This window comes from Ananas comosus, linkage group 10 (genome assembly GCF_001540865.1).
Source record: "Ananas comosus cultivar F153 linkage group 10, ASM154086v1, whole genome shotgun sequence".
Taxonomy (NCBI): domain Eukaryota; kingdom Viridiplantae; phylum Streptophyta; class Magnoliopsida; order Poales; family Bromeliaceae; genus Ananas; species Ananas comosus.
Genome location: NC_033630.1, coordinates 2900975 through 2924705, shown reverse-complemented (window position 1 = coordinate 2924705; position 23731 = coordinate 2900975). Strand labels below are relative to the sequence as shown.

The 23731-nt window shown below is 35.6% G+C and overlaps 4 protein-coding genes across 5 annotated transcripts; 2 read left to right on the top strand and 2 right to left on the bottom strand.

Annotated features, from left to right (window-relative positions):
• Positions 479 to 1460, top strand: LOC109716844. Its single transcript, XM_020242445.1, has 3 exons — positions 479 to 580; positions 684 to 831; positions 963 to 1460. The coding sequence occupies exons 1-3, from the start codon at positions 519 to 521 to the stop codon at positions 1023 to 1025; spliced, it is 273 nt and encodes a 90-aa protein (XP_020098034.1). The 5' UTR covers positions 479 to 518; the 3' UTR covers positions 1026 to 1460.
• Positions 6423 to 7139, top strand: LOC109716631 (clumping factor B-like). The gene has a single exon (XM_020242167.1). It carries the CDS (start codon positions 6423 to 6425, stop codon positions 7137 to 7139), a length of 717 nt encoding a protein of 238 aa, XP_020097756.1.
• LOC109716000 (probable polygalacturonase) lies at positions 7374 to 12564 on the bottom strand. The gene is made up of 5 exons (XM_020241264.1): positions 11948 to 12564; positions 10871 to 10991; positions 9005 to 9179; positions 8557 to 8627; positions 7374 to 8264 (listed from the first exon to the last, which is right to left on the bottom strand). The coding sequence occupies exons 1-5, from the start codon at positions 12281 to 12283 to the stop codon at positions 7621 to 7623; spliced, it is 1347 nt and encodes a 448-aa protein (XP_020096853.1). The 5' UTR covers positions 12284 to 12564; the 3' UTR covers positions 7374 to 7620.
• Positions 21203 to 23314, bottom strand: LOC109716008 (30S ribosomal protein S6). Of its 2 annotated transcripts, none has more exons than XM_020241274.1 (2): positions 23041 to 23314; positions 21203 to 21832 (listed from the first exon to the last, which is right to left on the bottom strand). In XM_020241274.1, the coding sequence occupies exons 1-2, from the start codon at positions 23221 to 23223 to the stop codon at positions 21590 to 21592; spliced, it is 426 nt and encodes a 141-aa protein (XP_020096863.1). In that variant the 5' UTR covers positions 23224 to 23314; the 3' UTR covers positions 21203 to 21589. The 2 variants fall into 2 exon arrangements, with proteins under 2 accessions (XP_020096863.1, XP_020096862.1); XM_020241273.1 differs by having other exon boundaries at positions 21203 to 21847; positions 23041 to 23309.

Below are 23731 nucleotides of genomic sequence, written 5' to 3'. Positions count from 1 at the left end.
TATACTAGAGTTATTCCATCTCTGTCTCTCTCTCTAATCCAAAAGCACTGAAGGGGCAATGGTGTCAATGTTCAACTATCCCAGTAATTAAGACTGGTGTCTATTTAATAATTTGTTGAGGAAAATAAAAAAGATATCTACATCACCAGCTGCTAGCATTAGTATCTGTTAAATATAAAAATATATAAATACCGTTTTCTAACGACTTAAACTTGTAGAGTACAACAGTTATTTAACATGATATCAGAATAGGAGATTCTAAGTTTGAGTCATGTCAGACTCCTAGTATTATTAATTCCCTCTTATTTAATTCAAGTCCACGTCATGGATCTTGCGGAAAAAAAAGGTCTCGAGTCCAGATGTGAGGGGAAGTGTTAAATTTAAAAATGATTGTTTTACAGTATCCTCCTAGCTAGTAGTATAAATAGCAAGCATACACACAAAGGTAACAACCCAACTTAAAGAGGAGGGAGAGAGAAGAAACATCTACCCTGTGTCAAATTTTGGCAAAGCCACCAATGGAAGTATATTATGTCTTCATGAACTTTGATCCTGAGTACAATCGTCTGCGCGCAGATGGGTTCGTAAAACGCATCTACATTTTCCATCTCCTCTATATATCAGTTGCATTTCTTGTGTTTCCTGTTTCAGAAGCTCGCAGTTTGTAGTAACTCTCTTTGCAGGTCAAAGAAAGGGAATGAGACTCTCTATGCCTACCTAAGCAACAAGCACAACAGGTTGCTTGCGGAGCTTCTCCGACCGAACACCTACAAGAAAATCTCCTCCTTAGCAATCATCGATGCCTTCGCTGTTGAAATAACCCAAGAACAGGCATGTTTATTCTGATTATATATGTTTCTTGCCCTAAAGAACCTTTTTTTTTTCTCATGAGTGTCATGTATGTTGTTGATGCAATCTATATTGTTAACTTGTTATTACGGTGTTTATGATCTCTTCAACAGGCGAGCGTATTACGATCATCTAAAGAGGTGAGGCTGGTGGAGAAGAACCAGGAGATAGCTTGATTCACATCAAGAGATGTATGCATTGAAGAAGATCGAAGTAGTAGTAGTATGAGTTAATTACAATATGATCATGACCCTCGTCTATTATCATCAGATCGATCTTCTGGATAACATTGTACTACATGCTAGCTAGAGCCGGTTCTAGATATTCAATTCTCACATCGGCCGTTTATTAACATAACTCAAAATTTTTTTTTTTCCGCTCAGTAATCTCTTCTATTAGCACACTATGTATGTGTCATTAGAACGAACTCTTAGATACAGATAATATTAATTAGCATGGTGTTGTAATAGTTAGAAACTGAACATGTTTTTTGTTTAGTAGTATGACTTTTCTATTTTGTTCTCATCCTTAATTAAAGATGTCAATGTCTTTAAGATCTTACAGTAGTTGCTAAGGAGATCTCTTTATTAACTTCTTAAGTCGACTTGTGAGAGGACTTTGTGTGTTAAACTACTGTTGGATATGAAAATCTAAGCTTAAGTTTTCTTTAAAAGTCCAAGAGACGAGTTTAAATAAATATAGATGAAGCGTAGAATCTTTGAATGGTGACAGCGAGAATGAGGGTCATTTTGACCATTGACAATGTTGCATTTTGAGTAATAAAGACAAACGTATAGAACCATTATGCTATGGATATGGGATTATGCATGTGTGTGATACGCCAGATCCAATTCATCTACTCGTAAGCCTCATTTGGATATAAATATTAAATGGGAGATTTTGCTCATATATATACTTTACTATTATTTAAAATTTTCACTTCTTTTCTCAAAATGCCTTTCTAAACTCCAAATCCCATTAGCAAACCCTAGGGATATAATTGCCGAGGCATTACAAAGAGCAAAAATCAAACTCTTAGCTCGCAGCCATAAAATAAAATTCTAACAGCGTACAAGTTATCAGCGGATAATGTTTTTGGATACCAAACTGGGTTGTAACCTCAATGCACAAATGGAAAGCTGAGACAACCTACAAATGGAAGATATTGGGTCGAATTTTGAGTGCATGCTATATTGGTTGCAGAATTTAGGGATAAAAATTCGAATTGGCGACGAACATGTTTGTTGTATTAGTTTGAAGATTGTCTAGATGTCTTAATACGATTTTAATACTTTTTTAAGTTTGTTTCATATCTTCTAATGTTAATGTTGTGTCACTTTTGAATAAGACAATTTCGTACCATATTAATTAATTTTGATTTTTTTTTTCTGTAGCTTCGTGTTGTTTTCGGATTGTACTACTGTGTCGTGTCTCTCTCCCTGGCGACAAAGTTGATGTTCTAGTTAAAGGCAAATAAGAGAAGCATAATTTGGATCCAATATATTCACTTAGTTCAACATCTTTATTTGGATATATATATCTTGATGTGATAACATCTTTATTTGGATATATATATCTTGATGTGATAAGATAAAGCACAATTAATTGTTACCAAAATTACTATTCTTTAAAAAGGTCAGGGTTAAAAATCAGATGATGGAATGAGTTAAGCTAATGGGTCAGCCTTAGATGGGCTCAATTCTGACTCACTTGTTGTGGTCCGTTCTTCCCGGAATCCAAGCCCATTAGAACAAATATAATATTCACATCTTTCTCACCAGATACACTAATTTTAGTTATGGCCTATTTGGGCTTACCGTATAGTGGAATGCCTTGTTGGGAAGCTCCAATTCGTCGTCACGTGTCATTTTTTTTATGTGTCACTTTTATTTTTATCTAAAGATTATAATATTTTTCTATAGGATTTAATTTCTTTTAGATTTTAATATAAAAAAGAATGGAAACAAAATTAACACATGACCGCAATCGTTTGAGCTAAAAAAATTATTTCCACTTTCTAACTTTTTAACCCCCTCCATTTTGGACAATGCCCATAGGCTTTGTAACTCAAAAGCCTGTACTAAAGATTCTACATATATTACACCCAAAGCCTCACAACAGTAAAGAGACTATATAGTGATTGTGTTTTTTATGATGGAGGTTAAGGACATATTTGGTTCATAATTTAAATAGAAATAAAAAAAATAAAATAAAATTTGTTTAGAATGAAAAATAAAATGACGAATCATCCAAAAATATTTGATTTATTATCGGAATGAAAATTTAAAATTTTTAATAGAGGAATTTGATTACAAGAGAGAAAATGATGAAAGGAGAGAAAAGAGGTGCTGAAAGAAGATTTTGAATAGTTATTTTGGAATTGACCAATCCGGAATTCAAAGCCAGATTGGACCAAAAATAGATTTGGCCATTCCGATTCCGAAGTAGAAAGTGAATCGAAATTCGATTTTTATAAAACAAACAACAATTATCAAAATCAATAAATATCATTTCGATTCCATAATCTAGAATAGGTGAACCAAACATGCCTTAAAAGTGTCGTCAAATTCTACAATCATCTACTCGCTTGCGGCAGTTCATGACACAATTTTTTGTGGCTGATATACTAGCGCTATCAATTGCTGTATTTCCCGCAGATCTTAAGGCTCAAATTCTAAATTTACACACAACTAAATACGAGGCGTACACCTCTGACCTTCTGCAACTTACCAATAAATTATGGGTGATTTAGATCATCAAAACATTTATCTAAATAGCGATATATAGTCCGTATATATTGTAATGAATTGGAGATATGAGGCTTGCGTCACTGACCAGCCTTAATTTTTTATTTATTTATTTTTTCGGGTACGATGTACAATCTGAGTTAATTACGCGGAACTTCTCACGAAATATTTTCTTTTTTCATCTCGTTCACCATTTAGCTTGTATCTACACCAAGTACAAATTAGCAAAATACTAAATAATAGAGTTTCTTAGCAAGTAAGCCACCCCAGCTAACTTAGTTTATTAAAGTTGCAACGACCCGACCCGCTAGCAATAATAACTCGTTGAACCCAAAATATTTAAGCCCGGTTATTATAACTAGTGTCTAAGTCTATTATATAGACAATCACATCTCCATTTCTATATTTCTATCCGATGTGAGATTATTGGGGTGTGACACATATAGCCTCCAGATCTTGGTCTTGTCTTTCAAGACTCAACCAAGAGCTGCCACACATTTTCGGCTGGTATTTGGCTCTGATACCAATTGCAACAGGCCGAAAATCCGATGTGGGATTATTGGGGTGTGACACACATAGTCCTAGATCACCAGGCGATGTGAACCTTGTCATCCAGGTCTTGGTCTTGTCTTTCAGACCCTGGCTCAACCGAGAATCGCCACACATTTTCGGCTGGTATTTGGCTCTGATACCAATTGCAACGACCCGATCGGCCAACAATAATAATTTGTTGGGCCCAAATCACCGGCCCAAAATGCGTGTAGGCCTCACATAAATCGATCGAAATCAGTATTCCACCCGATGTGGGACTATTAGGGGTGTTACAAACTCCCCCTGTTTAGACTCTAACGTCCTCGTCGGGTCCAAACCAGATCACAGACAGACAGACCAGGACCAGAATTATCCGGCTGACATTCTCGTCGGATCCAAATCAGATCACAGACAGACAGATCAGGACCAGAATTATCCGGCGATGTGAGATTCTAGAGGTGGCTCCAACCAAACCCGTTGGTGTAGCACTTTGTCCCGCATAGTACTTAGCTTTCACACTTCCGGCTCGTATTCATCTCTGATACCAAATGCAACGATCCGACTCGCTAGCACTAATAACTCGTTGAACTCAAACCACCGGCCCAAAATACTTAAGCCCAGTTATTATTACTAGCGTGTAAGCCTCATATAAACTGATCGGAATCAATATCCGATCTGATGTGGGACTATTGGGGGCGTTACAAAAGTAAATGTCAGATTAGAAGGTTCTAAGTAAGGATGCAAATGGATCCGGACCGGTGAAGCTTCTGCTACGAATGGTAATGGAAACAAAAAAATATAAAAAAAATATAACTCATCTCAAATCTGCTCCGATCGGCCAAGTTAATGGAGCGGGAGCGGGAAACCCCTTTCTTCCTTTGATTCATCCCGATCCGTCAAAAATTCGCTTTCGTATTTATTCGCTCTTGATGGAGCTATAAATGGGGACTAAAAATAAAATTAAAATTAATCCACCCCGAATTCGACCCAATCCGACAAGAAATAAAGCAGGAGGTGGAGGATCCTCCTACTTTCAGATCCGTCCCTTTTGCATCCTTAGTCCCGAGTTTGATTCCAACCATACTCACATTTATTTAATTCTCTCGTATAACTCTTTGGTTTTTTTTTTTTATTATTAAACAGGGATTTACCCTATTTGAAATTAGGTACAAGGACCAAACAAAGATAGAAAACATAGGCACTCTTTGGGTATTTGATTAGTCTTTTTCTTCAAAAACATTTATTAAAATTATAAAAATTGCTTTCTATTGATAAATTTACCAAGTTTCTAGCTTATTGATAGTAAAACGGAATTTCAAAATTAATTTATTTTGTATAAATTTTTTACTAGTAGAAGGATTTGAAAATAATTTTGACGTTTATGAGGGTGTGGACGGTATTTTTAAGATTTGACAGAAAATTCTATGAAAGTATAATCTCTCAGAAAAGTCTTTAAAAAATTATTTATTTAAAAAATCGGCTTCTCCGCTAATGATGAATTAGTCTACAGAACTAAACTCCTGCAATAAGTTTTTATTTTTTTGATAGAACGATAGTATGCTGCTCACCTTTTTTATCATTTTAAAAAAATAAATTTAAATAAAAATATAAATTAATTAGATTTCGAATTTAAAAATTTTAGGTATCTACTATTAAGTCCTTTGTCTTCTATACTAAGAATAGTCGGTTAGAGTTTAAAAAAACTTTCAAAGGAAAATTCCCCAACAATCTTATTGAGTAGCAAAAATAATAATTTTTCTTTCCATGAATTAACTTTTTTATCGTTTGATTTGGGGTTAAGGAAAAACTAGTTATTTCAGGAATAGGGTTAGTTTAAGGTTAAGGTTGGATTAGAATATTTTTGTATTTGGTTGGGGGTTGGAGTTAGTCCAGGATAGTGAAAAATAGTGTTTGGTTGGAGTAGGTGGGATAAGAAGTATAGTGGGTTATTATGAATAGAAAATAATATTTGATTGGGATTTGGTGGGATTAGGTGGGGTTAGCTAATCCGGAATAACCCATTTGAGGTGGAGTTAGTTAACCCCACCCACTTTTATAAGTGTTTGGAAATAAAATGGGAGTTAATGAGTTATTCCACCCCTTAATCCCCAACCAAACGGAGGGGATTCGACCGAAGTTTTATCTAGTTTGAATGTCAAATTGTGCTGAGAAGCTCCTCATTTGACATTTCTCTTTATATTTGGTTTCTACTATCCTTTATCCGAGATTACGGTGTTACCTTATTCCGCCCGGAATAAATTGAGTCGCCGTTATTCGCCGCTTACTCCCGGAATGATGTCGCGCATAGCGGCCACTCGATCGATAGTCGTCTTCGTCGTCGTCGTCGTCTCCTCCCTCTGCGTACTCTCCCTCGCCCGCCGCACCATCGACCCACTCCCCAGCGACGCCGAGGGCTCCGCCTCCTCGCTCCAAGCCCTCGCCTCCCCCACCCTCCTCCTCCTCCTCCCCCGCGGCGAATCCGATCCCTCCGTCGCCGATCAGGATCCGGACAAGCGCGCGGATCTCGAGGCGGCCAAGCCTCTACCGCCGGCGGCGGAGGATGATGATCCCACCGCCGTCGCCGTCGCCGATCGCCGTCTCCGGCCATCCTCGCTCTCGTGCCTCCTCGGCGGGTGCGGGGACGAAGAGATCGAGGCCCCGCGGCGCGGCGGCTGCGGCGTAGACGCGGCCGCGCTCCCGGCGGCGGAGGAAGAGGAGGAGGAGGCGGAGCGCGCGGTGGCGGGGGCGAAGGCGAATCGGAGGTCGGCGGAGGTGATGGGGCGGATTCCGAAGGAGGAGGATGGAGCGAAGGAAAAGGAGGGAGAGAGAGCGAAGAAGAAGCCGTGGGATTCGGACTCGGACTCGGACTCGGACTCGGACTCGGATTCGGATTCGGATGATGATGAGGAGGAAGAGGACGAAGTGGAAGGGGAAGGGAGAAGGAAGAAGAAGGAGAAGAAGGGGAAAGGCGGTTTTCTGAAGTGGTTTTGGACGCTGGTAAACCGCTTCTGACCACCAAAAGCTGAAAATCAGGTACTGTTATATTTGTGAAAAAATAATTTGAATTTTAGAATTTAAATTTAAATAGCTGCTCGTTTAGTTTAGTTTGTCTCTATTTGGTATTTGTACAATTCATGTTGCTATAAAGGTTCTAGTTGGCATTATACGCCATTAGTATTTGTGTTTGCTCTTATGTTGTTAATAATAATAATAATAAGTTAACTTATTTGTGCTTAAAATCGCAACTGTTTAAAAATCAAACATGCAGGCTCAAATGAGTTAAAAAACTCAAGACATGTTGATGCTCTCTACGCTGACCTGATACCAAGTCAACGCATCTCTCATCGTTCACAATATGGTATCTCAATAGCAATTCTCTCCGCTAAACAATCAATCCACCAAACACCTAAAACAATCTCCTCCCCCACATTAAAAGATCAATCCGATAGAAAACAACTCATCTGACTACGCTCTTATAACACACAATTACATTCTACACGGCACCAGAGCATATGCCTCCCGTGAGAGTGGTGGCGAGCTGAGCACAGGGCCACGGCCGAACCCCGAATGCCGCCCCGCTCACCTCCGCACACCGCCACGGCGCGCTGCTCTGCCACCCCCCCGCCCCCCACAACTTCACGTTCGATAGGCATATCCTCGTGAACGGCGCGTTTTTTATCCCTTCAATCGACCCTGGCTGCTGCACGTTCTGCCCCCAGACGTTCCGAATCGTCACGCCGTCGACCATCGGGACCGCGTACCGGTTGAAGTACTCGTCCGGGTGGTCCCCGACGTCGCCCGCGATCCGGATCCCCTTCCGGACGTTGTGCATGACGACGTTGGCGAACGTCACGTTCCTGATGTACCCGCCGCGGCCGATGTTGGTCTTGATGTGGATGCCGATGCCAGTATTGAAGAGGTGGACGTCCTCGACGAGGACGCCATCCACGCCGCCCGACGCCTCGCTGCCGATTGCGATGCCGCTGAAGGGGGAGGAGCCCGTCAAGCGGCGGACAGTGACGGACCAGCTCGGGCGGCCGAACGCGATGCCGTACTCGTCCCACCCGCTCTTGACGGCGACGAGGTCGTCGCCCGTCGATATGTAGGCGTCCTCGATGCACACGTTGGAGCTCGAATCTGCGCTCGTTGTACTAGAAATTCATTCTTTTGCAACAATAAATATCACTACAATTGATAAGTATTAGACGCAATAATAACCTTTCATAACTAACATTATGATCGCAAATCGTTGTAATAAATCAGCACAAATTGTTGCAATTAATTGATATATTGCAACAATTTAATTTTCGATGCAATCAAATTGATAGATGCCATATAATGAAATTGTTGTATAGAGTTCAAATAAAGAGTATACCACAACATATATCAAAATAAGTAATAAGAGAATTTGTGAGAAATGATTTTTAACCTGGATCAATTCCATCTGTGTTAGGAGAGTCATACGGAGCCAAAATTGTGACGTATTTTATTACCACGTTGCTGCAGAGAAAAAAAAAAAAAAAAAAAAAACTCAGACACAGAAATTGGGGATGGGCTTCGTTTACTGCCACTTTTTTAAATGTGTGTAATGATTCTGAAGAGATATGAATCTTATTATCTGTCACAATTCAAACCAAATTTTGAAGATCAAAATGCATCTGGAAAGATAAAGTGTAAAGCTTTTTGATCTACTTTTTATTCTGAAACACAAATTCAGAACTCTTATGTTCTAATGTTTATCTAGTAATAATAATAATAGGTTCAATATTTTATACTCTTAAACATTATAAACATGCAAATGATCATTGTATATAGAATCTCCAAAACCAACAACAGATCCATATTGATTTGTTGAATCATAACTTTTCTCACTTTACCTGCAATATACTGGGTGAATATTCCAGAATGGGGAGTCTCTGAATACAATATTGGAAATGATAATATCTCTAGAGTTCATAAACTCCAATAGATTTGGTCTTGTGTAGTGAAGTGTTCTTTGTCTCCACATGTTCCACCACACTTCACCTTGCCCATCAATTGTTCCATTCTCACCTGTGCAAAGGAAATTAATTATTTGTAAGTTAAACAACATGCATGCATGCCCTCAACACCTTTTAGGAGGACATAAACATGCTTAATTAGTCCCTAATTTTTCATTTGTGATGTTTTAGATCTGTATCTTTGCATTTTTATTGCAATGTTTAAGATTCAGACACCACTTTTTCCCTCTGCTTTCCAAGTTTTTGGAACTAATTCATACAAGAATAAAATGCGAGGTTAAAATTAATGCAATTTTTTATATTTAATTGGGAGGGGAGAAAATGCAAAGGGTGGTTTTTTCACACTTTAGCCTAATAATAATAAGAAAAATATTATTGTATACTCTGTTGTAGAATGTCCATCTTATACTCTAAAATTTAGAAACTATTTTTCAATTTTTAGTATTAAAAAAATTGATAGAATATAGGATATAAAATTTGTACCTGTATTATAGGTGTACATGTAGTCTTACTCTAATAATCTATCTAACTACATTAAAGGAAGGTTTGGGGGGACCACAAGGTGACACGTGTCCCCCCAAACCCCCCTTCTCTCTCCCTCTATCTAACCACACATCTCATCGATCAACGGTTAAAAATTTATGAGTACAAGGGTGTCTATACTCATAAAAGTATAGTAGCCCCAGCCTATATATATATATATATATATATATATATATATATATATATATATATATAATATATATATATATATATAATATATATTATATATATATATAAAGTTTTAAATTTTTTATATCAAAATATAATTTTTGATACTTCCAAATTTTAATGTTTTAATTTTAATTTTATATTTTTTATTTAAAATTTTAAATTTCAATTTTACTTATAATATTTATTTCTAAATTTTAGCTTTTTAAACTTCAAATTTTAAAGTTTTAATTTTCTATATTTATATTTTATATTTAATTTTAATTTTTTTTTTACTTATATTATTTATTTCTAAATTTTAAGCTTCAAAGTTTAAAATTTTAAATCTCTAAACTCTATGAAATTAATTATATAATTAAAATTTATTAATAATTAGTTTTATACAATATAATTAATTAATTTATTAAAATACACATAATAAATCGCATAATAAATATAATTTGATAGATGAAATTTAAATCACATAAAATTTCATTGTATAAAAAAATACGGAATTTAAGTTTCAGGAGTAAAATTTTAAAATATAGTGTATGTGTGTATATATAATTAATTTTATTAAATAATATCTTCTACAATTTTATTTCCTTCTATTTATTGATTTTTTTTAAAATTATTGATAGATTTATCTCAAATCCTTTCATATAATTTTTTATAAAATAAATTATTGTATAAATTTACTTTGCGCATATACCAATTTTAATGATTTATATTTAAATAGATTTAACTATTAAATTATTTTTATATAACTTTTATTTAACTAATAATTAGATTTATAAAACTATATAAAATATTAAAAAAACTAAAATTTATTATAAAATATTTTTTTATCCGCAGTATCGCGCGGGTATTTTACTAGTAATAACATAAAGTGAGTGTCTACTTTTCTTTCCTTTTTTTTTTTTTTTTTTTTTTTTTTGAGGAAGTGAAAAAGTAGCACCTAAGTTATTCATGATGCTAATAGTGCTAATTATAACTTTGCCCAACTATTTTGTTATATTCTCATGAGGAAAAGCAATAATATTAGAGTTTTACCTGTTATTATCACATCACTGATCCCATTTCCATGGATTAGGCTAGTATACCTTCCACCAGGCAACTCCCTGCCCCTTCCATATGATGGCAATGGATCCATCAATGGCCAATTCCATGTATCCTGAACCCATTTCAATTCCATTACAATATGATATGTCAACTCATTTTGGAGGACTTTCACAAATGAATTCAATAATTATTTCAAATTTGTCGCCATATTATGACAATGATCACGAATAATATATAAACTGATATAACTTTTAACGTAAGAATATTACTGAAACACAGATTAAAGTGAAAAAGGGCGAAGAGATTTTTTGCCGTAAATGATCATTTGCGCTATTCGGTTTACCATAATATAATTACGGCTGAAACTCAAGCTATCCAAAGTAGTGGATCGTAGTCAATTACATAAAAAAGAAGTAAGAAAAGAAATAATAAAATATTCCGAAGAAAAATTTATTTTCAGGATAGGGTTACCACCTCTCTCATCTAAGTATATTTATCAGTTGTTGTGCTAATCCCTCTTTTATTTAGATTCCATGTTTAAAACACAATAAAAATTGATTAGTTATGTTTTAGTAATTTTTTTCTTTTTTACTTATGATGTGATAAAATTGGTTAGTATTTCTTTTTCTTTAGAGTTTTATAAATGCATTATATACAATTTATGTATGAAAAAAATAATTTAGTTGCTTTAAATAATACTTTTAATAGTATAGAAATACAGTCATATTATTTTTCTATTTATTATATTATAATTTATTATTTATTAAGTTACATAAGGGTGAATAATGTCATAAGAGCATAGAGCTATATAGGAGACAAGTTTATCACGGATATAATAAAAATTCAACAAATTTTTGTAAAACAAACACAGAAAATAATAAACTCCAATTTTATCGTACGCAGCATAAGCAAAATTGGTTAAATATATTTCACTTCCACAGTTATAAAAACAAAAAACAATTGAATTATAGTTCAACCGAAAATTTACTTTAATCTGAACTTCATCTTCGGTGAAACAAACATGTTTCGCAATTCGAAGATCCAAAAGGAGAGAAAAACAAAGGGTACCTGTGTGGCCTTAATAACAGCTCCTCTTGCTAAGAACAGGGTCATGTGGCTGGTGAGGTTGAAGCTCCCAGTGAGCCAAATCCCAGGAGGAACATACAACAGTGTGCCCCCTCTCCTCCTCAGGTGCTGGATCCTGTAAACCGCCTTCCGGAACGGCCACGTGTTCAGCGTCCGGCCGTCGCCGACCCCGCCGAAGTCCGTTATCGATATCACCTCCCGCCGCAGCCTCATCGGCACGGCGTCGGCGCACGTCGTCTCCGTAACGCCCACCACCACGCCGCACTGCGAATGAATTTGCAATGTGGCTAGTAGTATAACAAAAACATGCAATGCCATGTTCTTCTTCTTCTTCTTCTTCTTCTTTTAGGTAGAGAGAGGTCCAAGAAGAGAGATCCAACAAGTGCTTTTCTGGGTGGTTTGGGATTTGGGTATGGATTGGGTAGATGAGGGGAATTGAGGTGTTTATATTACAAGGAGGCTTTTTAGACAAGGAGAAGAAGCCAAAATTAACAGAGGAAGCCCTGAAACCACAGAGCTCAAGCTAAGCGAGAGAGAGAGAGAGAGAGAGAGAGAGAGAGAGAGAGAGGAATAGGAAAATGAGGCTAAATATAAGGAGCCAGAGGAAGCAAGGGTGAGATTGTGTTTATGATTAGTGTCACCACTGCAACTTTTATACTTTATGATAAGTTTCCCGTAAAAAGATGAAGTGATTTTCGATCGTAAATATTTTTTTGTTTGATTTACTGTAACTTCACCTTCCATCAAAACTCATTTTCTAAAATAGTGTACTTGAATTTGGTCCACATCAAGCCGAAGTCAATTACAAAAAATATATATAATATAATAAAATATTAATTTATCTTTTACACTTTTGACTTTTAGGTTATGCATTTTTTACCAAACAAACAACAAAACTGAAAAAATTTTAATTCTATAATTTTACAAACAAACAACGAAAGAAAAATAGCTTTTATCTAAATTTTAGTCCATCCGAAAGTCTATTTTAATCTGAACTTTATCTCGGTAAAACAAATGGATCCTAGATGTAAATATTGTTGCGGAAGCCTCTCAACTATATGCCATTTTAAGATGGCTCCTAACTTTTTCTTCTTTTTTTTTTCGCTTTTGTTGTTGGCACTATCTCGTGTTTACATGTTTGGATTTTAAGTTGATCAATTCAATTGAACCGGAGACCTCGTCAAATTGTACAACTCTATCAGCTGCTATTCATAGTTCTACACAATATTACTAAAATTTGACAAAGTTTTCATTTCGACGGATTAAAACAATTCAAATCAGTTCGTAAGTTCACACTACGCAAACCAAAAACATGAGATTAGAGGGGTCAATTTCCAAAAATCCTATAATTCAGGGGGGTTCTCATACCTTTTCAGCCTACTTTTGATGGGCAGAATGTTTAGCAAGAAGAGCCTGCAGTACTTTGAAGTTAAAAATAAAATAAAATAAAATGCCTTCTCTCTCTCTCTCTCTCTCTTTATGTTGGAGATGAGTAGAAGTGGGGAGGTGGTGTTGGGGGGAATCTCTCCTCTTTTTGCCCTTTTGTATGGAATAATGGAAGCTACTGAGAATGGGGAGCTATAATGGGACAGTGAGACATTTATTAGCACTCCTGGGGACCAGTGAATTAATTAATCTATAATCTATATATTTTCTTCAGTTAATGTACTATTAAAAAGTTAATAATTTAAAAGAAGTACTAATAGTCCGTTTGGTATTGGCAATCATCTAATATTGTTAGGCAAAACAAAATTAGGATGAAATATATAAAAATATTTTTTTTATTTTTTAATAGCACGGTATAAAATGATATCTTAGTAGTCTCGTTCATTGCGATATGCACAACGTGAAATTAGGTTCGAAAATAAACTGAATATTTCTCGTAATCTCAAAGAGAGCTTAAATTTACAGCCAAGGTGCCTAAAGTTTACTCATTCTTTTTTATCTTTTAGTAAAAAGAAGAAAACAAAAATGATAAAACCAGTGAAAAAAATTTGGCCGTTCATAAACGTATTGTAGAATTACAAACTATTTTGGATTGTAAACATAGTATTGCTCTCTAATGCAGAGGCCTCTTTCCTCTACTTCTTATGATTATTGGAATAATAATTCAAGCTTAATTAATATATTGTTAGAGATAAGTTTAAGTCATTTATGTAATTAGAGTAAAATTTATAATTATTCATAATAAAAGTTGACTTTATCATCTGTTATGACTTGATAACTATATATAGTAAGGCATAGATTTATTAGAGAAACAAGCCAAAATAGATATAACTGCATAAGATCGAGAGTGTCATCCAGGATGTAATTAAATACTTTTTATTAATAAAGTATTAGTTTAGGTTTTTTTTTCTTCCCCCAATATTTTTTTCTCATATTATTTTGTTCTATTTTAGATCCTGTATTATATAATCGGTATCAGCACAAACACCGATTTCAACAATTAGTATCAGAGACGCTTCCAAGAATGATAAATGTATTGATAGTAATGTACTATCCCCATATCGTAATGCATTTTTAATATAAATAATTCTAGTCTTTAATCTAAGATAATTTGCAAACATATATTTTTTTTATTACGTTAATCTTGCGTGAAATCAAGTAAAATTGATCTATCATTGATGAGAGAAAAACAAAATGTTCATTTATAAAAGCTACGTCATTATATAACAAACATAATTTTTTTCTAAAATAGATCTATTAGCTAGTGCTGAAAATTGTACGGGGTTTGTATGCTTTACCCTTCTTATTATTTCATTTTTAAGTGAATAATGGAGATTTTAAGGATTTTGAATTTAAATATTATAAATATTCTACTTTTGATAACAAAAGTTTTTGAAAAAAAATAATTGTTTCAAATTTTTTAATATATTATTATAGGAGAAGAATATGTGTGCGTGGTTGAATCTCACAATTAACCTATTCAAAAATATTTCTCCAACAGATTACGTGTCACGATCACACCTGATCTCATTTAATTTTCTTTTATTTAATTCAAGCATTGTAATAGCCGATCAATAGGACAAAAATTCTATGGGCACCAGCCCCAAATTATTTAGTTTGGGGCCGGTTCCCGATGGGTGCCGCATGGCACTGCTCTCCCAATATGGAGAGAGCAGTGAAATTTCTGGGTGCACCTGGTGCATGTATAGCAGGTGCACCATAATTGTAATTTTTTAATTTTTTAAAATTAAAACTTAATATATTAGTATATATATATATATGTTATGATTTAAGATTTATATGGTCTATAATTCATGATTATTGATTTAGAAAATTAAAATATTAAAATAAATTTATTTTTGGTTTCGTGGAATATGGTGGATAATTTTTATTGTTCCTTTTTTTTTAAAACCAAATGGACTTTAAAATTTAATTTCTACATGATAACTCCTAAAAAAATAAATAAATTATTACATAAAATTGTAATTTAAAAAACTAAAAATTAAAAATTAATTTTATGGTGCACCTGGTATAGATGCACCAGGTGCACCCAAATTGGGAGAGCAGCGGTGCCTGTGCCATGCTGTCACGGGTCGATCGTTGGGTCTCGACCGTGACACCTTTGAGGGCCAAACTTGGTAGGCATTTGGGTTGACGAAGTTATGGAGTTGCGGAGTTGAGGCGTTCCGTCAGGTAGGAGTCGCTGTCAAGTCAACGGAGGCAATTCCCTAGCAAGGGCCCGTGCCATGACATGGAAACAGGTGCCGCATGCGGAGTTGGAAAACGTACCCCTCGGTGAGCACCTTCGTACCCCCGGGGTGCCAAAGGAGTGGATGCCTCGTAAGGGTATTAGAGGAGGGGTGGACACTTCGTAAGTGGCCCCGACTCCCCCGTCGACCCATAGGACATGGGTCGTCCCTTGGCTAGCGGAGTAGCCAAGCCTAGCGTTCCGTGTAGCCGGTTAATGGACGGTTGAAGGGACACGGGCCTAGGGTAATGTCGGAGACGAGAGAGGTCGACGACATTACGGAGCGGGGAATACCGGGAGGCTTCCTCCCTAGGATCGCTTGCGCTACCTTATGCCGGCTTGGATCTCTGTAGTGGAGCGTACGAGCGGATGAGGGATAGTCTAGCGACGGACGGTCCTCCGTAAAGGACAAGGCTCGCGAAGGCAAGTGTGCCGAGCGGGGATTCGTGGGGCGCGGCGCCCACGAAGGCCAAGAAGGCAAGACTCGATAGGGACGCTAAAGGGAGGCACGCCGAGGGAGAATTCGTAAGGTGGGTAGTCTACGAGACTCGAGGGGCGGAACCCAAGGAGGCAAGCGGTATCGGTATCCGTATAGTGAACCTTGAGAGACTGGACCAGTGGTGTAAGCGGCCAGGCGTGGTCGAGCCAAGGAGGGGCCAGTGGCTAGCGATGCGGAGCGAGGCCGGTTCGTTTGTATGGGGCCTTATGAGGCGAACCTAAGGGAGTCGAGGGCGCGGAGCGCCGTGGCAAAGCGAGGGTCGTTAAGACGGTCGAGAAGCACGGTGTGGACTTGTTGGTTCCCTTGTCAGGAGCGATGGGACACGAGGGCCGCACGGGTCGAATGCGAAGCACGGAGGTGCGTAGCATGGACGTGCGTGGTGTCACGCTGAGGTGCTGATGTTGGGGGCAAGCGAGCTTGTGGCGCACACTTGGGTGGCTTTTCGGAGGTAAGCCGTTGGACCGAGCGAGCAGGCCGCGGATGCGGTATGGCCATGGGCGTTGTCAGGCGCATGAGACACGATGTAAAGGAACTTATGGTTATGAGTGCCCTTCGTGGCATGCGATGTCGCGAAGCCCGGACCTCGACGCTAGAGGCGTGCGGATTGAGTCGCGGGGGCGAAACGCGTGGGAGGCGAGACGCTTGGCTATACTCATATTGTACAAGTTGGGGGAGAACTTGTAATGTCCTTGGGCTGGCGACGAAGGCAGCAAGGCATTCGGTTAAGAGGCACTCTCGAGGAGAGATCGGTTGGCAAGACGGGAGACACCTAGCTTGGTGGCCAACCTCGGTATTGGGGTTGCTCGTTGGGAACTCAGGGAGTCCGACGAGGGGTTCGATTACAGGCGAAGGGTCGGGCTGTAAGTCTCGGGGAGGAGCAAGCTTGGCAAAATGCTTGGATTGGTATTCCGCTGTTAAGTCTGGGAGACTTGTCCGCGTAAGGGACTCGAGATGGCTGGCTCGGGTGTGCGACACTTGAGCGCCGCGCGGGGATTTTTGAGGCGAAAAAGCTAACCCTGTGACAATGTGGCGCACATCGGAACCGACCCCAAACTAAGTAATTTGGAAAAAATTCTAGAATGCAAACGAATATATTGGTGATGTGGCATAACAAATCAATCAAATGTATCTTTTAGGAGTATATATTCCATAATAATTATAAAAAAATATTCTTATTATACTTTTGTTTGAAAAGAATGAATATGATTGGTTTGTTATTAATGACATGGTGCCAACGCGACCGTATAGAATTTCTCGTAATTTGGGCCGGTGCCCATAGAATTTTTGTCCCCCATCAATGAAGTGCAGCCGCTTGGCGACATACCACAATTAACAGAGCCACAAGCGCTTTTCCAGCATGTCACATGCTACAATCCTTTTAAGAACAATGAGTACATATATATACAATAGAACGAATATTTTTGTTCTCATTTTTATTTTTATAAAATATCAGGAGAGTTACAAGAGAAAGAGCAGGTTTTCCTTTTTATTTTTAGGTTAATTTCATACGTCTCCTTACAAATATAAAAAATTATAAATATATCCCTACAAAATTCAACTTTTATATATTATTTCTGTAAAAATTATGATATTCTCGAATATGTTCCTTTCAATTAGGATCCGTTAGAAAAAATTAGTTAATCATAAATAAAATACTTAACTCTAGTTAGTTAATGAGATGAATTGATTTTTTTATCATTTTTTAATTATCAGTTGAAATTTTTGAAATGACATATTTGTGATGACAAAAAAATTATTTTACTTATAAAGTAACCAGTACTATAACGGTAATAAACCAGATGGACATATTTGAAAATATTAGGACTTTTATAGGAACAACATATAAAAATTGAACTTTGTAGCAATATATTTACAATTTATTATGTTTGTAGAGACTTTAATAAAATTATTTTTTTTTTTGCTAAATTATATAAAATTCCTCTGTCAAAACCCGATTTTTTACTTTCACTCCATGTCATTTAAAAACCTACATTTTTCTCTCTTGTAAAATAAAAAATATTCTCTTCGTCCCATGCCATTAGTAATCCGTTAAGATTTCGTTTATAAAATATTATTATATATTTTTTTTATGCCAAAAATATTTTCAATCTTCTCTCCTGTGAACATGATGAGGGACAAAATGGTAAGACACAAAATGGTTATGTTGTTATCACAGTTCATACCGTACTTTCTTGAACATTTTTAATTTTACAAGAAGGCAAAGTGTAAATTTTTAAATGACAAAGAGAAAAAATAAAAAATCAGATTTTTGACATGAAAATTTTTTCTCTTTTCACTGCACCTGAAACAGCTAGCTTTTCCTGTTTCGTGAAATAGTGTGAGTCACGGATGTGAAAGTCCCAAAAAAAAGACGACGAGGTATTGGGCACGGACGATTTGTTTGTTTGAAAAAGGCTCATCAAGTCCGTCGCTTTGTGCGTCGACCTGTCCCTGCATGGGCTCGGGGACAAACGAACCCCAAAAGGTTTAGCCCCAGGGGAAAAATATGTTATCGTGGAAAAAATTTAGAATGCATCAGTTGTATTAGTGCCGTGATGTTTTTAATTAATTAAATATTTTTTAAAAAATTTGTTTATCCCACCATAATTATACAAAAATAATTTTATTATATATATATTTTTTAAATAAAGAAATATAGTTGACTTATTATTAATGATGTGGTGCAAATGTCACATGGTAGACTTTCTCGTTGTTGCAAGACTAAAATTTATAAAATTTTTTGATAAATATTTTTTTTTATTTTTTAAAAATTAATATTTTGCTTTTTAAAAATTTTAAAAATATTTTTAGAGATTAGAACATTAATGGAAAGGACGAAATAATTAAATTATCCTTAATTTTATAAAAAATAATTTTAATATATTTTTGTTAATTTTAAAATATTTATATAAATTATAAGAAATAAATAAAATAAATATACGAAATAGTGACAAAACTCTAACCAAGTGAGAACTAAATGCATCAACCTAAAATTTTAAGAACAATCTTTTTTCAGAAATATTGACCCTTCCTGGTGCAAATAATAAAACAGATAACATACTATATTTCTCTCTAAAAAAAAATCCTTTCCGAAATTGTTAAAAAATATACTTCTCTCAAAAATTGATAACATACTATATTTCTCTAAAAAAACATTCTTTCCGAAATTGTTAAAAAATATTAAGTATAAACGTCAGAAAATAATATTTTTTATATTTCGACTCAAAAATTTTTGTCATATATTATCAATCGAAAGTTCGAAACAAGACAATAAGATATTCTCTTGCGTAACAATGAATTATTTTAGGTAATGGTTGCTAATTAAGAAGTTACTATCCGAACCTAGATCGCATATACCCTGTTAATTTTTTTTTTTTTCGAAAAAAAAAAGTGATATTAGTTGAGTGATGTTTACAGGAAACAAATCAAAATCATTGGATCTGATCAAATTAAGTAAATGAATAGTAACTTAGTTTAATAAATCTATTTATCAATATTAAAATCAGCTATAATTTTCTCACTATGTTTTTAATAAAAGTATCAACAATAATCTAAACCATGACTCATTTTGGATCAGGAGATGACATTAACAAAATAACTTTTGCTGTAAATAGATTAAATAAATTCACTGAGGTGGAGTCTAGTTACTAAGTTAAATAAAATTTTCTGACAACAGTAAAATAAGCAATCTTGATAATATCACCATTTTGAAATAAGTGAATTAATTTTAAGAATTTTTTACCTTAATATCTAACCTTGTATTTTTTAAAAAAATTTATAACATTTCCAGCAAAACCTGACAAAGAAACTAATGAAAAAGGCATCAGAGTAAAGAATAAAAGGAAAATATTCAAATATTGAAATCAAAATTTAAAAATTTCAGATACCCATAATTTTTGACAACCTATTAGTAGACTCCTTTTGTGGCCTAATGTTGTCCAAGCAAAAATGTTTAAGTTTTGCTACTTTGTTACAATGGAAGTGACACACTCTAAGGCTGCGTTTGGTTCGGGTATAAGTAAGAACTGCTAGTTCTAGAGATAGGTACAAGTTCAGGTATAAGCAGGAACTAGACAAATTTTGCGTTTGGATGAAAATTAGGTTGTTCCTAGGAATAAGGTAAATAGTGTTTGGATGATTAGATTGGAACAAGAGGAATAAACGTTATAATTTGAAATTAAAATTATATTATGTAATTAATTAACATAAAAATATTACTTAAAAATAAATAAAAAATTAATTATTAATAATTAATTATAAATAATAATTAATAATAATAATTAATTATAAATAATAAATTATTAATAACGATTATCTAATTAATAATAATAATTATTATTATTAATTATTAATAAATAATAATAATTATTAATTATTCTTATTAATTAATTATAAATAATAAATTATTAATAATATTGATTATCTAATTATTAATAATAATTAATATTAATATTTATTAATAAATAATAATAATAATTATTAATAATTAATTATAAATAATAAATTAATAATAACATCGATTATCTAATTATTAAGAATAATAATTATTAATTAATTATTAATAAATAATAATATTAATTAATAATTATTAATTATAAATAATATATTAATAATAATATCGATTATCATTAAGAATAATAATTATTAATAATTATTAATAAAAAATTAATAAATATTATTAATTATTAATAATTAATTATAAATAATAAATTAATAATAATTATTATCTAATTATTAATAATTAATTATAAATAATAAATTACTTAATTATTTAATTATTAAAATAATAAATAATAATTTAAATATATTAATTAGATTAATTAATAATTTACTGCCATTAAAATTAAATTTAGATTTTAATTAATCTTGTTCTCATCAAGGAACAAGCTTGTTCCAGAAAACAGGTGGAACAGCGATTCCAGCCTTATTCCAGCTAGTTCCAGATTTTCGGGAACTACTGTTCTTGGGAGCCAAACATAGCGTTTGGGAACAAAGGGGGGAACAAGGGCTTATTCCCCCCCTTATTCCCCAACCAAACGCTACCTAAGGCAGGGACCTATCTCTTTCTTTGTTTTCTTCAATGTCCAAAATATAAAGAGTGGTACCTCTTCCTCACAGGATCATCAAGCTTCATTTATTCTCTTTGTTCATCCGAGAGAAACGACATAAGATAACATAAAAGATCTACAACAAGCTATCCGCGCCACAATATTGTACTACGAACAAAAGGAATTACAGATATAATTGAAATCACGAGCAAACAACAACTTTTTCTAGCTATGAAATTCATATTCCATCATATGATCATTTATGTGCGTCACTCGATCCTAACTAGTGAAAGAAGTAAAGCCTGCGAGAGTTCCAGTACCAACGATTTTAAAATCAAAGTGTGTTTAAACCATTCAAAAGCGTCTTCAAACTTACCATGATGTTACCGCACGTCATATTCGTCATCGTTGTCGTCATCTTCATCATCGTCGTCGTCGTCGTCTTCCTTACTGTACAAGCCAGAAGTACGGAACAGGCTCAGCTCATCCTTCCCGTCGTCCTCGTTAATGAACTCGAGACCGTATACAGCATTCCTGTGCTTCACGATGAGCCAGCGCAGTAGTCGGTCTTCCTTGTTTAAGTATTGAAGCTCCTTATTAAAATTCGGCGGAACCATGAAGGTCATCTGCATGAGTTGGCCCTGCAGAAGCAAATCGGTAAAAACAAAGATTAATGATGGCCGGTAACGCAGATTCACTGAACAAAACAATTGCTTACGCTTGCACGAAAAGAAGGCATACAATTACCCTATATCTAATACGATTCAGCGACTCTAATTCTCAAAACAATGGTTCCTCAGAGTGAGAATTATCTCCTTCTATAGTATGTAACAGTTTCTCGGTCTTTTATGGTTCAGGAGACAAGTATATAGAAGGAAACCACTGAGAAGGACGGAAGATGAGAAAACACAATTAGACAGATTAGTTTTCGCTATGATGAGTTTAGTACATGTTAAGAATCCAACAATTTTTGACGACTGCAAATCTGATCTGCCAGAAAAGGATTTCACCGGAAACAAGATACTCTCCAATAAACAGCATGCTCTTTACAGCTCTTTGTTCTGTAACAAGTGATAGATCAACACTACGGTTCTATTACAAAAGAGCGCGAAACCGCATATACGGCAAACTGCAAACCCTTCGCCTATGCGGCCCCCTTCTATATCTCTACGAAAGAAGGCCTCCTAAGAGTTCGTTCGCTCAGGCATTTCGTCGAGCACGTTACGGGCACCAATCTCGAAATCTCGAGACGAACCACCACCAAGCGGAAACACTTAATAGAGATTACAAAATCATATCAATGGCTTTATTACAAAAGAGCGTGACACCGCATATACGTTACAATGGCAAAACCCTTCGCCTATGCGCCTTCCCCCTTCTGTGTCCCTAAGAAAGAAGGCCTCCTAAGAGTTCGTTCACTCGGACATTTCGTCGAACATGTTACGGACACCAATCTCAAAATCTCGAGACGAACCACCGCCGCCTAAGAGTTCACTCGGACATTTCGTCGAACACGTCACGGGCACCAATCTCGAAATCTCGAGAAAAATCACATCAATGGCTTTATTACGAAAGAGAGCGAAACAAACAGCATACATGGCAAACAGCAAACCCTTCGCCTATGCACCTTCCCCCTTCTATATCTCTAAGAAAGAAGGCCTCCTAAGAGTTCGTTCACTCGGGAATTTCGTCGAACATGTTACGGGCACCAATCTCAAAACCTCGACAGCAAGTATAGACTGAGATTGAAAGAGAATTAGCACGAGATCGAGAGAGAGAGAGAGAGAGAGAGAGAGAGAGAGAGAGAGGGGATGGGGGGAGGTGGGAGGGGGACCTGGAAGTGGCGGCCGTCGAGCTTCCTGATGCCGTAGCCGAGGTGGACGGTGCCGAAGGACTTGAGGTCGGTGACGAGGCCGTTCCGCTCGTAGACGCGGCGGCCCACGCGCGCCACCAAATCCATCACCGCCTCCTTCCGCACCTGCGGCTTCGCCAGCAACAAGCAGTCGTACAGCGGCATCTCCTCCCTCTTCCTCCTCCTCCTCCTCCTCCTCGCCCGGCCCCCTTAAACCCTACGGGGAATTAGGGTCCGATTTTTTTTTTTAATTTTTTAATTTTTTATTATTATTATTATTTTTTTAACTTCTGGAACTAGACTATTTTAGTTCTAGTATCCAATCTTTTATAAGATTTAATTTTAATATTTAATTTTTTATTTTATTTTACATAATTCGATTGGTTTTTAGACACTAAATTTTGATCTAATTATTTAGCTCGATGAATTTAAAGGAGTCTGGCTAGCTAAGTACTTTGAAACAATATACTATTTATTTTCATATATAATATTACCTTCCACGGATAGCGATAAGCCAATTATAATATATTTTCTACGATTCCATTGGAGAATTCCACGTATCGCGATAAGTCAGTTATGATATATTTTTTACGACTCCATAAGAGGACGCAAAAGTATATTACTATATGCATAGTATTAAATAGGCCTCAATATCAAATTAAGCCTAAATCGT

Excerpts from the sequence above, each read along its gene's own strand:
- LOC109716844 (XM_020242445.1), top strand. The coding sequence starts at position 519 with ATGGAAGTATATTATGTCTTCATGAACTTTGATCCTGAGTACAATCGT. Across the intron at positions 581-683 it reads AATCGTCTGCGCGCAGATGG|GTCAAAGAAAGGGAATGAGA; the intron begins GTTCGTAAAACG and ends CTCTCTTTGCAG. Across the intron at positions 832-962 it reads TTGAAATAACCCAAGAACAG|GCGAGCGTATTACGATCATC; the intron begins GCATGTTTATTC and ends TCTCTTCAACAG.
- LOC109716631 (XM_020242167.1), top strand. The coding sequence starts at position 6,423 with ATGTCGCGCATAGCGGCCACTCGATCGATAGTCGTCTTCGTCGTCGTC.
- LOC109716000 (XM_020241264.1), bottom strand. The coding sequence starts at position 12,283 with ATGGCATTGCATGTTTTTGTTATACTACTAGCCACATTGCAAATTCAT. Across the intron at positions 10,992-11,947 it reads CTGTTATTAAGGCCACACAG|GATACATGGAATTGGCCATT; the intron begins GTACCCTTTGTT and ends AAATGGGTTCAG. Across the intron at positions 9,180-10,870 it reads CAGTGATGTGATAATAACAG|GTGAGAATGGAACAATTGAT; the intron begins GTAAAACTCTAA and ends TCCTTTGCACAG.
- LOC109716008 (XM_020241273.1), bottom strand. The coding sequence starts at position 23,223 with ATGCCGCTGTACGACTGCTTGTTGCTGGCGAAGCCGCAGGTGCGGAAG. Across the intron at positions 21,848-23,040 it reads TCGACGGCCGCCACTTCCAG|GGCCAACTCATGCAGATGAC; the intron begins GTCCCCCTCCCA and ends TTGCTTCTGCAG.